Source organism: Barbus barbus (genome assembly GCF_936440315.1).
Source record: "Barbus barbus genome assembly, chromosome: 30".
NCBI classification, from domain to species: Eukaryota; Metazoa; Chordata; class Actinopteri; order Cypriniformes; family Cyprinidae; genus Barbus; species Barbus barbus.
The window spans coordinates 16028178-16041133 of NC_136758.1; the positions used below are offsets into that span (position 1 = coordinate 16028178).

Consider the following 12956-nt stretch of genomic DNA (forward strand, 5'->3'; position numbering starts at 1 on the left):
GTGTGTGTTTATATATAGAAGGAATAACTTATTTGTACGCATAGCACCGCTGTGAGGCTACCTAAAACATGTTTATAAATGTATGTAGGCTATTTAAAAAATGTGTTTTATTAGATATTAACGTTCGGGATATGTGTAAATGCCTACATGGCCGTACCTCTCTCTCACACACACCTCCTCCTCCCAGCCGTGGAGTGGCGCTGTATCGCCGTGGATAAACGTGCGGCGGCCGCTCGGCCATGTTGAAGTGTGGAGGAACTGCAGCCCGCCATTGTGTGTCTGATCTGCAGCTGTAGCGAGAGAGAGAGAGAAAGCGAGTGAGTGAGTGAGTGAGTGAGTGAGAGAGAGAGAGAGAGACGGGCGCAAAGACTAAAAACACACACATTTCCCGTTGACTTTAAGCCGCAAACAAACGCGCAGTCTAACACACAGGCTCCGGGGAGAGAGAAATGTCAGCCAGAAGCCTTCTGGAGCAGGTAAACAGAGGCACTTTGTGAACATTGAGCAGAAGTGACGTCGAGGCGGGTTTTTTCTCTCTCGCAGCTCGAGTTCAGGCCTGAGCTTCATATAAACCCTCATTTATTCTCCCTCTTTCCTCTCAAAACTCACTCCTTCATGAATCACCTGGACCCAATCCAGAGACCGAAAGGCCAAGCAAACAAAGGTAGGTGAAGTGGCGCTATGCCGTTTTTGTGCTGTAATAAGAGTCTCGTTCTGGTGCTGCTGTTAGCAGGCCGAGTCTTCATACCGATTCCGCTATTAATTCAACCACTTAAACCTGCTTAAAACAATCCCACGTGGAATTAACAGAGAAATTGGTCTTACATTGGAGAATATGGTTGATTTTAGTATCTCAAATGTGTAAGAGGAGCTTGTGTTTGGAGCCCACGCTAGTTAGCCGCCTAGCACAGTAGTGAGGCCGAGCACAGCTAAACCCACCTGACGTTACACTCTGCGCGAATGTTGTTTTTAAGTGTTTTATTCAAATTTATTGCTGTAGATGTCTCATGTACTTAGAATCATAATTTCTATCGGTGGTCAAGAGGCAGGGGGTTAAGCATGCTGCCAAGAGGAACCTGTTGAGGGGATTTTCAGCACCACACTCAGTGTATCAATCAGCCTTTCACAATCCAGTTGCGTGTTGAATCACTGCGTATGGCCACGTGGATATGATGTGAGAGCTTTTAGTCTTTATTTTAGGCCGTTTTCAATTTAGACGTGCATTACTGACATTGTTTTGCGTACATTATTATATAAAGACACTAATAACAGACACACAGTGACGGAAAACATCAGGAAATAATAAAACAGGTCCGTTATGAGCTGAATAATTACTATATACTGTTTAAGTTGAATTTAATAGAATAAAGTTGAAGACATTACTGACATTTAAGACTACCTTGTGCTGACAGTGAATTAACTAGTATGAAGATCAGATCGCAGGCTGATTTCTGATGTTCAAATAAATCAGGCTGTGATAACTGAGCATCTGACACTAGTAAAATAAGTGTTTGGGTCTCTCTGATATTTGTATTTAGTGAGGTTTTTTCTCTTATCACTGACTGAAAATTGTCAGATTGTACTTTCAGTTTAAGATGAGATGCTTTCTGTTTGAGTCGAGTTATTTCTTTTAAACTAAAGTTTGATGACGGTCAATGGTGTTTAATCCACATGTTGAGTTCAGCAGCAGGTGCATTGATCAGATGGGGTGTTCAAGTCATGTTGAAAAGATCAGATTTACAAGAAAGCACGTGAATGCCAGCAAAGTCATAATTATGAGTGGGAAACAAGGGGTTTTCTGTGAACCTCAAGTGTTAGTAAGGAATCTTGGTAGACAGTGGGTACAGTGTCTGTAACTGATGGTAAATTTGTTAATTTAAGTTCCTTTGTATTTACAATAAAATGTGCTAAGTTGCATGTGCAATGTGTGATTAGAATTGTGCAATTAAGATATAAGAACTCCTTTTATAGCAACTTTCATAATTGGGGGAAAAAAATCATAATGCAAATACACACCTGATGCACACTCTTTATTTATCATTTTGTATAAATAGTTAAAGAAAAAAACTTGTTTTATTTAGAAAAATTACACCACCATCTTACTCCAACCAAAAGGATTTGACGTTGTAATTAGGAATTCCCAACTTGTAAATACAAACTGGGGTACATGAACGCACCATGACTTTTAGTTTTGTGCCTTGGGAAGCACCCAGAAGTTGAAAAATTCCCTCATAAAATGTTCAGCTTTGGCCTGATGTTACAATTATCACATCCTTTGACTGCTGTAAAAAGAAACATTGAGTATGTTCTCTAACTTTCTGTATCTTTTTGCTTTCCAGTGCAAAACGGAGCTGTTACCCAAAAGGATACTTTGAACGATGATGAGTTTGAGCCTTACCTGAACGCTCAGCCTAGACAGGTAGGTCTTGTTTCAGAGCTGAACAAAAGAAGGAACCCATAGAGACAAAGAGGAGAGAAATAGTTTTTGTTGCTTATTCTCTTGAGGATTCATTATGGCCCGTAATTGCATCCTGGTCTCTAGGCTTTGTTTTCTTATTAGGGTGTCGCTATGGCACTCTATGCTGCAGCCTAAGACTGTACGAGAGTTGTTTAAAGAGGTGTGTGGACTTAGTCAAGTCATCCATCATACATATTGACATTTGACACCGGCAGATATTTAGATGCTGTCTAAATTGTATTGCATGTTGATGAGTCATAGGAAATTGTGCAAAATGCAGTGCAGCTGTTCACCAGGAAGTGATGAAAGGTGATTAAGGAATTAAATAATTAGCAATAATTACATTGCGCTCCTGTGCAGGCATTTTATAATGAAATTATTCAAATTAAAAATTCTCCAATTTGTCAGTCCTAGTGCTAATATATGCAGAAATAACGGGTGTTCTGGCAAAGGATGTCTTGTGAGGAAAATGGGACACAGATGAATAAAGGGTCTAGTATTCACCCTGTCAAAGGAATGTTGGGAGCTTTTGTGGGGAATCTGTGCCATGCTTGCCCTCTCAAAGCTGATTGCTGGTGTTAAAAATATGAGCAGGCTCTGTGCCTGGAGGGGGGGCCGGTCCATGACCAGTCCCAAATGATATTTTCAAAGCTCTCTTCCCAGTACTCAGCATGTTAGAGGAGGTCTTTTAGTACAAAGTTTCAGTGCACTTTTGAGGTTATGGTGAGCAGGGCTGAACAATAAAGGTCTACTGGCCTGGGGTCACTGTGAGAGTTTAAGGATTTAAGAAGGATGTTTTTTTTTGTTTTTTTGTATTTGATCAAAAATACAGTGAAAACAGTCAATATTTTATTGCAATTTAAAATAAGTAAAATGATTTTAATGTACTTTTATAGTAAATTATTAGTTTGAAGGCAGTGCTGAATTTTCAGGAGCCATTTCTTTAATCTTCATTGTCATATGGTCCTTCAGAAATCCTTCTAATATGCTGATTTATTGCACATGAAACATTTCTTATCAATGCTGAAAACTGTATTTTTCAGCATTTTTTTTCATTACATTTTAAGTTCAAAAGAACAGCATTTATTCAATATATAAATGTGTGACACTTAGCATTTACACTATATTGGCCAGTGAAGTTTTGGCAATACAGGTATTAATCTGATCTTCAAGCAGAAGAAAACCATATTGAGTTGTTGCTAGTCTCACTTTACTTTATTCATCTTAATTTTCTTTCGAACCAGCAGTAATGGCAAGGGAGAGTAGAGAATATTTAATGACAATACAGACAATTGAAATTGTGCTGCTTTTACCCTAATGTTGTTGCACTTTAACTTGTGAATATTTTACCCCCACGTGCATTTGTCTTTTACTTGTTTACTTGCTTTTTTTAGCCTGTGCAAAGACTGCTCAATAGGAAGACTTATATGTTGTTCTTGTTTTTGCAGAGCAATGCCTATACGGCCATGTCCGACTCCTACATGCCCAGTTACTACAGCCCCTCGATAGGCTTTACCTATTCGCTGAACGAAGCGGCATGGTCTACAGGCGGTGACCCCCCGATGCCTTACCTGGCCTCTTACGGACAGCTTAGCAATGGGGAGCACCACTTTCTCCCTGATGCCATGTTCGGCCAGTCTGGGGCACTGGGCAGCAACCCTTTCCTGGGACAGCACGGCTTCAACTTCTTCCCCAGTGGGATTGACTTCCCTGCCTGGGGGAACAGCAGCTCTCAGGGACAGTCCACACAGAGCTCAGGTTACAGCAGCAGTTACGCCTATGCCCCTAGCACGCTAGGAGGTGCTATGATCGACGGACAGTCTCCCTTTGCAGCCAACGAGCCGCTCAACAAGGCCGTGGGAATGAATAGCTTGGATCAGGGCATGGCAGGGCTTAAGATTGGGGCTGGGGACATGGCACCCAAAGTTGTTGGTTCTGGACTTCCTGGAGGGCCATTGAGTCAGGTTTCTGCAGCTCCCACCATGGCTCCTGCCTCCATGGCTCCTGCGAAACCTGCGTCTTGGGCGGACATTGCCAGCAAGCCGGCCAAGCCGCAGCCTAAGCTGAAAACCAAGGGGGTACTTGGCGGGACGAATCTTCCGCCGCCTCCCATCAAACATAACATGGATATTGGGACTTGGGACAACAAGGGGACTATGCCTAAACCAGCAGCCCCGCAACAGACTTCCCTGCCCACTAATGGACAGCCGCCCAATCAGTCGTCTCCTCAACCAGGTGCTACTGCCGGCGGGGTACCGCAGCTGCCCCTCAGCAACGGACAGCTAGTGCCTTCCACCGGGCAACTCGGCCAGCACCCTCTTCCTCCAGGTGGCCAGCCTGGTGCTGTCCCACCTCCTCTCTCCCAGGGCCCTCCCGCTCCCCAACCCTCCCAGCCAACCCGCTGGGTGCCCCCACGTAACCGTGCCAATGGCTTCGGGGACGCAGCGGGCGGACCTGGCCAATCCCCTCCCAATTCAGGAATGGGTGGTGTTGCTGTGCCATCAGAGCCCCACCCAGTTCTGGAGAAACTGCGCATGGTGAACAACTACAATCCCAAGGACTTTGACTGGAACCCTAAGCACGGTCGCGTCTTCATCATCAAGAGCTACTCTGAGGACGACATCCATCGCTCCATTAAGTACAATATCTGGTGCAGCACAGAACATGGCAATAAGCGTCTGGACGCTGCTTACCGTTCGCTGGCCAACAAAGGGCCGCTCTACCTGCTCTTCAGCGTGAATGGCAGCGGGCATTTCTGCGGCGTGGCCGAGATGCGCTCGCCCGTGGACTACAACACTTGTGCAGGTGTGTGGTCGCAGGACAAGTGGAAGGGCCGCTTTGATGTGCGCTGGATCTTTGTGAAGGACGTTCCCAACAGCCAACTAAGGCACATTCGTCTGGAAAACAACGAGAATAAGCCGGTGACCAACTCCCGAGACACACAGGAAGTTCCGCTGGACAAGGCGCGTCAGGTTTTGAAGATCATCGCAAGTTACAAGCACACCACCTCCATTTTTGACGACTTTTCACACTACGAGAAACGTCAGGAAGAGGAGGAGAGTGTAAAAAAGGTAATCTACCATGGCGTAACTCCATCAGGAATATAAAGCCGCTTTTTAATTTTTTTTTTAAATCCAGTTCTTCACAGAGTTCTTATGCTGATGTCAGTTTTGAAATGTTAGGACCACTGTTCAATATTTTGTCCTTTTGATATGAATTTATTTATGCTCTTGGAATTGTTTACTTTAAGTTTATCCAATTCAAGAGCATATTAAGATTGTTTTCTGTCACATACCCATTTAAATAAGGATATGATGAATAAAAACAATGTTGTTTGGAAAATGCAACCTTAAATGTTGCATATTGTTGCTACAGGTAATGGAAATGCAGATTTTGTGTTAGTATACATAAAACATAAGTTGTTCTCCCATCATTTGCAGAGTCCAATTAAAAGGGTAGTTCACACAAAAATTAAAGTGCCCCTATTATGGGTTATTTGGTTTTGGGAGTCCCCAACAAAAGGTTGACATCCATGCAAGGTCAAAAAACACTCTCATTGTCTTATATGCATCTATTTTTACCTTACACGATTAATTTTTCCAAACCCCTCCTTTGCGTGACACTAATCTGCGGTGATTGGTCCAGTTTGGTCGATTCCATTTCATCATGCCTGATGAAGCAGCATTTGTGAGTGCAGTGCTGCTTTGTGTATAGCGTTACTGGGGTAACAGCTATTTTTACTGCTCCAAAAGGGCACCTAGTGGCAAAGAATGAATTTGCATTTTCATTCAGACCAAGGCAAAAATAAACTTTTCCCAGGTCTGCAAGTGCAACAAGTGAGCGGGCAATATGCTAATGTTTCATGTTGACATCAACATGAAACAGCTTGGGATTTGTTTTAAAAATGACTTGTTTAAATGATTCAGAGTCGACTCTTTCTTTTGAGAGAATAACTTTATACATAATGCACTTTAAGATTTAAAACTTTGCAGGATGTTTTCATTTACTTAGAGCTGTGTTACACACTGTGTGAAACGTCAATTTCAAAAATCCATAAAAGGGGCACTTTAAATTTTTATCACTTACTCATGTCGTTCCAAACCTATGTGAATTTCTGTTGAACAATTTTTCTTTTTTCTTTTTTTTTTTTCTTTTTTTTTTTGGATAAGCAAAAATGGGTGAAAATTCTTTAAAACAAAAATTTAAAAGTTCTGTGGAAGGAATGATTTTTAAATGATTTATTTATTTTAACTATCCCTTTTACCTCATATTTTAAAAATGTAATTAGAATCTAATTTTCTGTCTCGGTTAAGTTGTTTATTAATCAGTAGGGTAACATCTGCAAATTTGAGTCCGTGTAACCTGTTTTTGGTTAGACCAGAATGTTAATGTCGAAAGACCACCTTGAAAACTTCTGCTACAGGTGTGCTGGTGGTTTTGTGTTGCTGTTTATCACTGCAAGAGAACATCTGTTTGTTTAAAAAAAAATAAAAAATCCAGCCACATCAATACTCAAGTTATTTGAGCAACATTTTGATGTTGCATGTCCATATTTCAGATTTGACAAAACATCTGCATACAAGTTTGCATTTTTTTATTTTTTCACAAGCCTAATAGTGTGAAAATATTTAAAATGCTATATCAAAGGAGCATGCTTAAGTAATATATGGGTGTGATCACCTTTATTCTGCTTCTTTATTTATTTTGTGTTTTATGCTGTCTGTCTGTCTCTTTGCTGTGTCTTTATCGTTAATATTGTGTGTATTTGGCTTGGGGGGGTCACATGGTGTACAATGCACAATAAGCATATAAAGTGTACTCGTTTAGTGTGGTGAACAGCATTTACAGAGTTGCCTGACAGCACATAATTATCTGTTGAATCAAATGAAAGCCCAGCCTAGATATCCACCGTTCTGCTTTGTATAGTGTCAACACTAATGGTTTTTCTGCCATGTGATTGTGTGATGCTGTTGTGGCAGAAGAGAGGTATTTTTAGAAAATTAATTTCTTTACCGTGGACAATGTGAATAATGGCTGTAAAGCTCCAGAATCGAGTTCATATTACAGTTCTTTCTGTATATGTGGGGCTTACAGCACCAGTTTAGCTCTCTGAATGTTTTTAGCAGGACAATTCTTCTGTTTGAATAAGATGTAATTGCTTTATTGTGAAGTATTGTTTACTGAAATAATACTTCATAAAAAGAACACCTGGGGGCTGTTCCATAAAAGACGCTAAGAAAAGCGGGGATTAAAGTCCAAAACCTGACTTGAAATAACCTAACAAATCAATCGGGACTAAAGCGGTTCCATAAACGACAATTCAAGTTCACGCAATCTGACTAATGCTATCCAGGTTCAGTGAGTCAGGATAATGTGACGTACACGCTTATTCTGAAGCAGCCCTTAATGTCGATCATGGATCAAATCGGTCCACCATAGCAAACAGCGAATATGTGTGCTGTTTAACGCATTTGAAACATTGTGTTTTCCTCAGTGCATAACTGATACGTCACAGGTATATTTTTTACATCTGTAAATGTCAGAAAGCCATGCAAATATATCCATTTAGCTGTCAGGAGTGAGCGAGGCTTATGCGAGAGAACGAACGCTGCTGCGCGCATGCGCGCTACACAGACAGAGCAGAATAGAATACTAGCGCAAGAATTCTGAATAAAATATACATTCTGCAAAAATATTTGTTGTTGGACATTAAATGTGACACATAGAATTTTACTACATATAAGTGTATTTTTATGATAGCAGCAACTGTTAATCACTAGCTCAAATGAGTTAAATGTGTGTTCCTCTTATCAGTTAAAATGTACTCTGATTTCTATTATACATTTACATTTTTAATTCAGTGATTTTAACTTTTGATTGTGTTTTTATGCTTTAATGCTTTAAAGAGACATTTTAGATTGTAATGTTTTAATGTTCTAATAACCATAAAAGGTACAGCTGTCATAAATTCAGAGAGAAAGGCTGCATGGCTAGAAACTTCTGATCAACTTCTGATTTAACTATGTTAAAATGTCATTCGCCTACATTTTGGGCACAATACATTAAATACAGTTGGTTGTAGCCTATTTTTTATTTATTTGATTATTTAAGGTGTATTTTCTATATACTTTTATTTTTGGACCGATAATAAATTCAACTGACTGTATGTGAGAGAGTCAGTGGTAATATGGATGCGTTCCTATTGGTCAGAGTTAGAGGAGCTCAGCTTAGCCTGACAGTTAGCCTGCTCCGGACCAGGTTAGTTTGCCAGCATAAGTTGCCGGGGTAACTGAGTTTGAACTTTAAGTTTGATTTATGAAACCGAATCTACCAAAAATAAGCCTGACTAACTGAAATAAGCCTGGCTTATACTCTAATCTTGGTTTATGGAACAGCCCCCTGGAAGTGAAGTTGTTCAATTACATCTTTGTTTACTTTTATTGTCCTTCTTCCTAACAAATGCGGGCACTGTGGTTTCCCCTCATGTCCCTACATTGAATACAGACTTGTTTAAGATTGGCTTGGAAAACCAGAATTTTCTTTGTTGTTTTTAGTGTGGAACAGCTGTCAGAATGAGTGAGCATTGTTTCAGAGTTTGCACCCTTCAGTCTCCAGTAAATCTTAGAGTGGATGTCATTTGCAATTTTGATGTTATTAACATGTTGCACAATAAGTTGTAATATGAAAGGAGAATCCTTGGAAATAATTGTATAATATCCAGGCCAGAAAAAAAGTGGATATAGATGTTTTGGTTATGCTTGTCTTGAAAAATGTCCTTACTTATTAATATACAAATATTGTCATTCTCTGTAATTTGAATGTTTTCTATTTCAAGATTATTTGATTAAAATGCTATTTCTCTTTTGGGCAGGTGGAGGTTCAGGGGAGTGACCCATACTCCAGTAATTCCAATCGGAGCCACTACAGAATGCAGGTGATGCATCTTGGAGATTCAATCCTTGTTCATATCAACCTCTATCTATCGGCATGCTTGTAAATTAGAGTATCTGTCAGCTTGTAAATAATGGGTTTAATTTCTGTTAGTTTCAGCAGGCCCAGCCATTAGGCATGTTAAAACGCCTTAAAGTTGACCAGACTTGTCAGTAGGCATATTATTGAACAATGTTGTTATAACATTAAATCATTTAACAGTGTTATAAATTTTCCTTACAAGGTTGTGGGTGTAATAGATATAGAGAGAGAGGTTAGAGATTTATTTTGAATTTAATTTGATTAACAAATTACTGGTCTTGTAACGAGTATTCAACAGTTTGGGAACAGTAAGTTTCTTTCTTTTCCCCTCATTGTTTGAACGCAAGTACTACTTTAAAAAAAACATTTAAAAGAATCCTGAAAAAATGCATTAGTTTCCTCAGAAATATTAAACGGCAGTTTTGTTTTCAACATTTATATCAATTGAAATGTTTCTTGAGCAGTAAATCTGCATATTTGAGTGATTTCTGAAGAATCGTGTAACACTGAAAGCTGGAGTAGTCGCTGCTGAAAATTCAGCTTTGCCATCATAGGAATTCATTACACTTTAAAATACATTATAATAGAAAAATTATTTTAAATTGTATTAATATTTCTCAATGATGCAGATTTACTGTATTTGATCAAATAAATGGAGATCAAGTAATTATCTCCAACTTTTCATGTGTACTTTTAAAAAAGGCATTGAATTCGAAGTAAAACTATTATTTATATTTTTCTCTCCATGAAATGACCCAGTCTTTACAGAATTTGCTTTTAAAATGTCCTCCCAGCATGCGTGATTTACAGTCGTTTTATTCATTCTCTTTTCCAGGATCGCCAAGGACGTGTGAAGTAACGAGCACTGCTTTGAGCAAAAGACTGACAGGCCCTATTTCTCTCCCCAATCTTACAACCAGATATTTTCAGAAATTATTTTGGGGAAAGATTTAACCAAGGATTCAAAAAGAGGAAAAAGAAACTAAATGAAGACTCTTCTTTGATTTCCGTTGACCTAAAAGACTTACTTTGAACTTGTAGTAAAAGAAATGACATGATTATTCATAGGACTACAACTTAATTCTATAGGATTCTAATAGTGAACCCAGTACTTCTCACTTTTTTTTGGGGTGGGGGGGGTCCCGTTTCTGTTCTGCTGCCTCTTTTTCTCCTAAATTTCGTTTTTTTAGAAAAAAACATCTGTTTTTACAGTCCAAGCACATGGCTTTGCTTCTCTTACTACAATATTGATTTTTTTTTTTTTCTCTTAAATCATTGGGTTCTAGTGCCCCGGATCCTTTATAGACAGTCCCCCCCCTCATTTCTCTGTTAACCCCCCACCTTCTCTATATTGGAGCTGAAACCATCCAGTCAGGGTGTGCAATGATCGTCTCCTTCTCATTGGATGTTCTGTTGGTTAATTGGCCACTAGTCAGTTCAAGTCTCATTACCTTCTGAGGGGAAAAAAAAAGTTTACCAAGATTATAAAATGGAAAAAAAAATCTAATTAAAAAAAAAATCTAATGAATGTTCAGGAATGTCCTGAGTTTTTTCTGTTCCTGTTTTGTTTTTTTGTAGTTTTTTTTTTTATTGTGTTGGTAATAGAGGGTGTTTGGCAGGGGACGGTAAACGGAGAAGCCGATTTGAGTTAAGGCTTTTGCTCATTGGATCAGTTTTATAGTGTACAAAAGGGGGCTGTGTTTGAGAGTTTTCAGCTTATTTTCCATTTACTACTTTTTCTTCTCAACTTAAAGAAAAATTGTTGCTATGGGCTGCTCTCCTCCCATCATTTTTTTTTTTTCGTTCTCGTCTTTCTCTTCCGTTTCTTAAGTCTGCATTGAGGTGGGCCTTGCACCCTCTCTTTCTCATAATCAGTTCATTAAAAATAAATGTGGTATACTCGGCAGAACTTGTGTTGCATTTTCCCCTTGTTTGACTAAATACTTTGTCATGTACTAACCTGTGTCCCAAACTGCCTGGTCCCCCTCCACCCAGCACCCACACTCCTCTCCTACACTAGCTGCCTGCACACTTCACCCCTTCTTCTACTTTGTTCATGTCGGTGCATTAAAACGACTCCTGCAAAACTGCTGGCATTTAGCAGTGTCAGAATAAAGATGCTGCACAAAGCTTCAAGTGTGTTTGCTTTCTGAAGAAGTGAATTCACAGTATGACCAACGATTTGGTTGGTCTTCTTATTGGTTCTTTGAGGGTTTGTTTTACCTGTGTCCATGGCCGCGTGTTTAATTGTCACAAACGCAATATTCCTTTCTTGTGAGGAAGCCATCTGAGTGTATCCACCTTAATAGTGAATCAGTAGTTGGGTTAAGTATTTATTTCAATTAAATCATGAATTATCCCGTGAAACTTAATGTTTGAGCCAGGTCAAAGGGAAAAAAAATGCTCTGGCCTCTGGAGATGTGACTCCTCACAAGCTGAAATGCGTTTTCTGGTTCTCTGAATTGATCAGCTTTTCTTACATTGTCACCTTGGTCTTACATGAAACTGTTTCATTTTTTAAAACGTTGAAATTAGAAATGATGTGAGTGATCGTGTGATTTTTCTGTGATATTGGGTTACTTCTCAGAAGCACTTTCTTAATCAGGCTCGCGGTGGCACTGTTTCCACATCTATCCTGAAGGTGGATGCAAGGTGTTGCCTTGTAAACAATGCTTGTATGTGTTAGGAAATCGCCAAATTCCTAGGTAATCATCGTTTAAAATAGTTTTTATATTTATCAAAGTTGCATGTCCGTATCCTAAAATCACAATGGGCTGCCTTCAATACTCTTCGACAGAAGGACCGTTTTAATCCTAAAATGGCGGCATTGTGGATATGACCATGTTTGTTCAACAGGGGGCGTTAAAACTGAATTTCGCCTACCAAAACTGATCTAAACGATCCGTTTGAATGAAAAATAAGAACTCGCGTTTTTTAAACCGATTGATTTAAATAGATTTTTAAAACGATATACTTTTTATTCCATTAATTTTTGAATTTATAAATAATGGACTGAATTCACTTGCTCAGTACAGATATGTGGGTTTAATCTTACAGAATGTGATAAAGAGACAAAATGTTTTGTTTTTAGTTTAAAACCCCTTTTTTACCTCAAAGAGTCACAAACAATATCGCAGTGGCCTACACACTAATAAAAATCAAACATGGCTCGCACAGTGAAGATTTGTGACCTTGTTTATTTCAGTGTACACAACATTAAGCATTTCACTTTATTTTATGAGGAAAAATTAACAGAGACATTTCACACTGGGTATATGCAATTTTACATTTTACAATCCAACGGTTTTGAGCTTGGGTAATTTGTCAAGGGCGACGGTGTCAGTGAGGTCACAGCCATCAATCAATTAAACCTTTTAATTGATGACAGTGCAGCAGAGCACTGCATCCTCCAGTGCTAAGACCAAGTGTTTACAAGAAGCCTTATATGTTCCTGAATCAGTTATTGTTTGATGTATGGCTATAGGGTGTGTATTTGTATCTATTTTGGAGTATAAGAGATATTAAC

At 39.2% G+C, this 12956-nt stretch overlaps 1 protein-coding gene across 2 annotated transcripts; it reads left to right on the top strand.

Moving 5' to 3' along the window:
* The first annotated feature begins 233 nt into the window (after positions 1-233).
* LOC306850283 (YTH domain-containing family protein 2-like) lies at positions 234-11963 on the top strand. Of its 2 annotated transcripts, XM_079385833.1 has the most exons (6): positions 234-476; positions 640-664; positions 2340-2419; positions 3907-5529; positions 9330-9392; positions 10266-11963. In XM_079385833.1, exons 1-6 carry the CDS (start codon positions 450-452, stop codon positions 10287-10289), a joined length of 1842 nt encoding a protein of 613 aa, XP_079241959.1. In that variant the 5' UTR covers positions 234-449; the 3' UTR covers positions 10290-11963. The 2 variants fall into 2 exon arrangements, with proteins under 2 accessions (XP_079241959.1, XP_079241960.1); XM_079385834.1 differs by lacking the exon at positions 640-664 and having other exon boundaries at positions 298-476.
* The last annotated feature ends 993 nt before the right edge of the window (positions 11964-12956 follow it).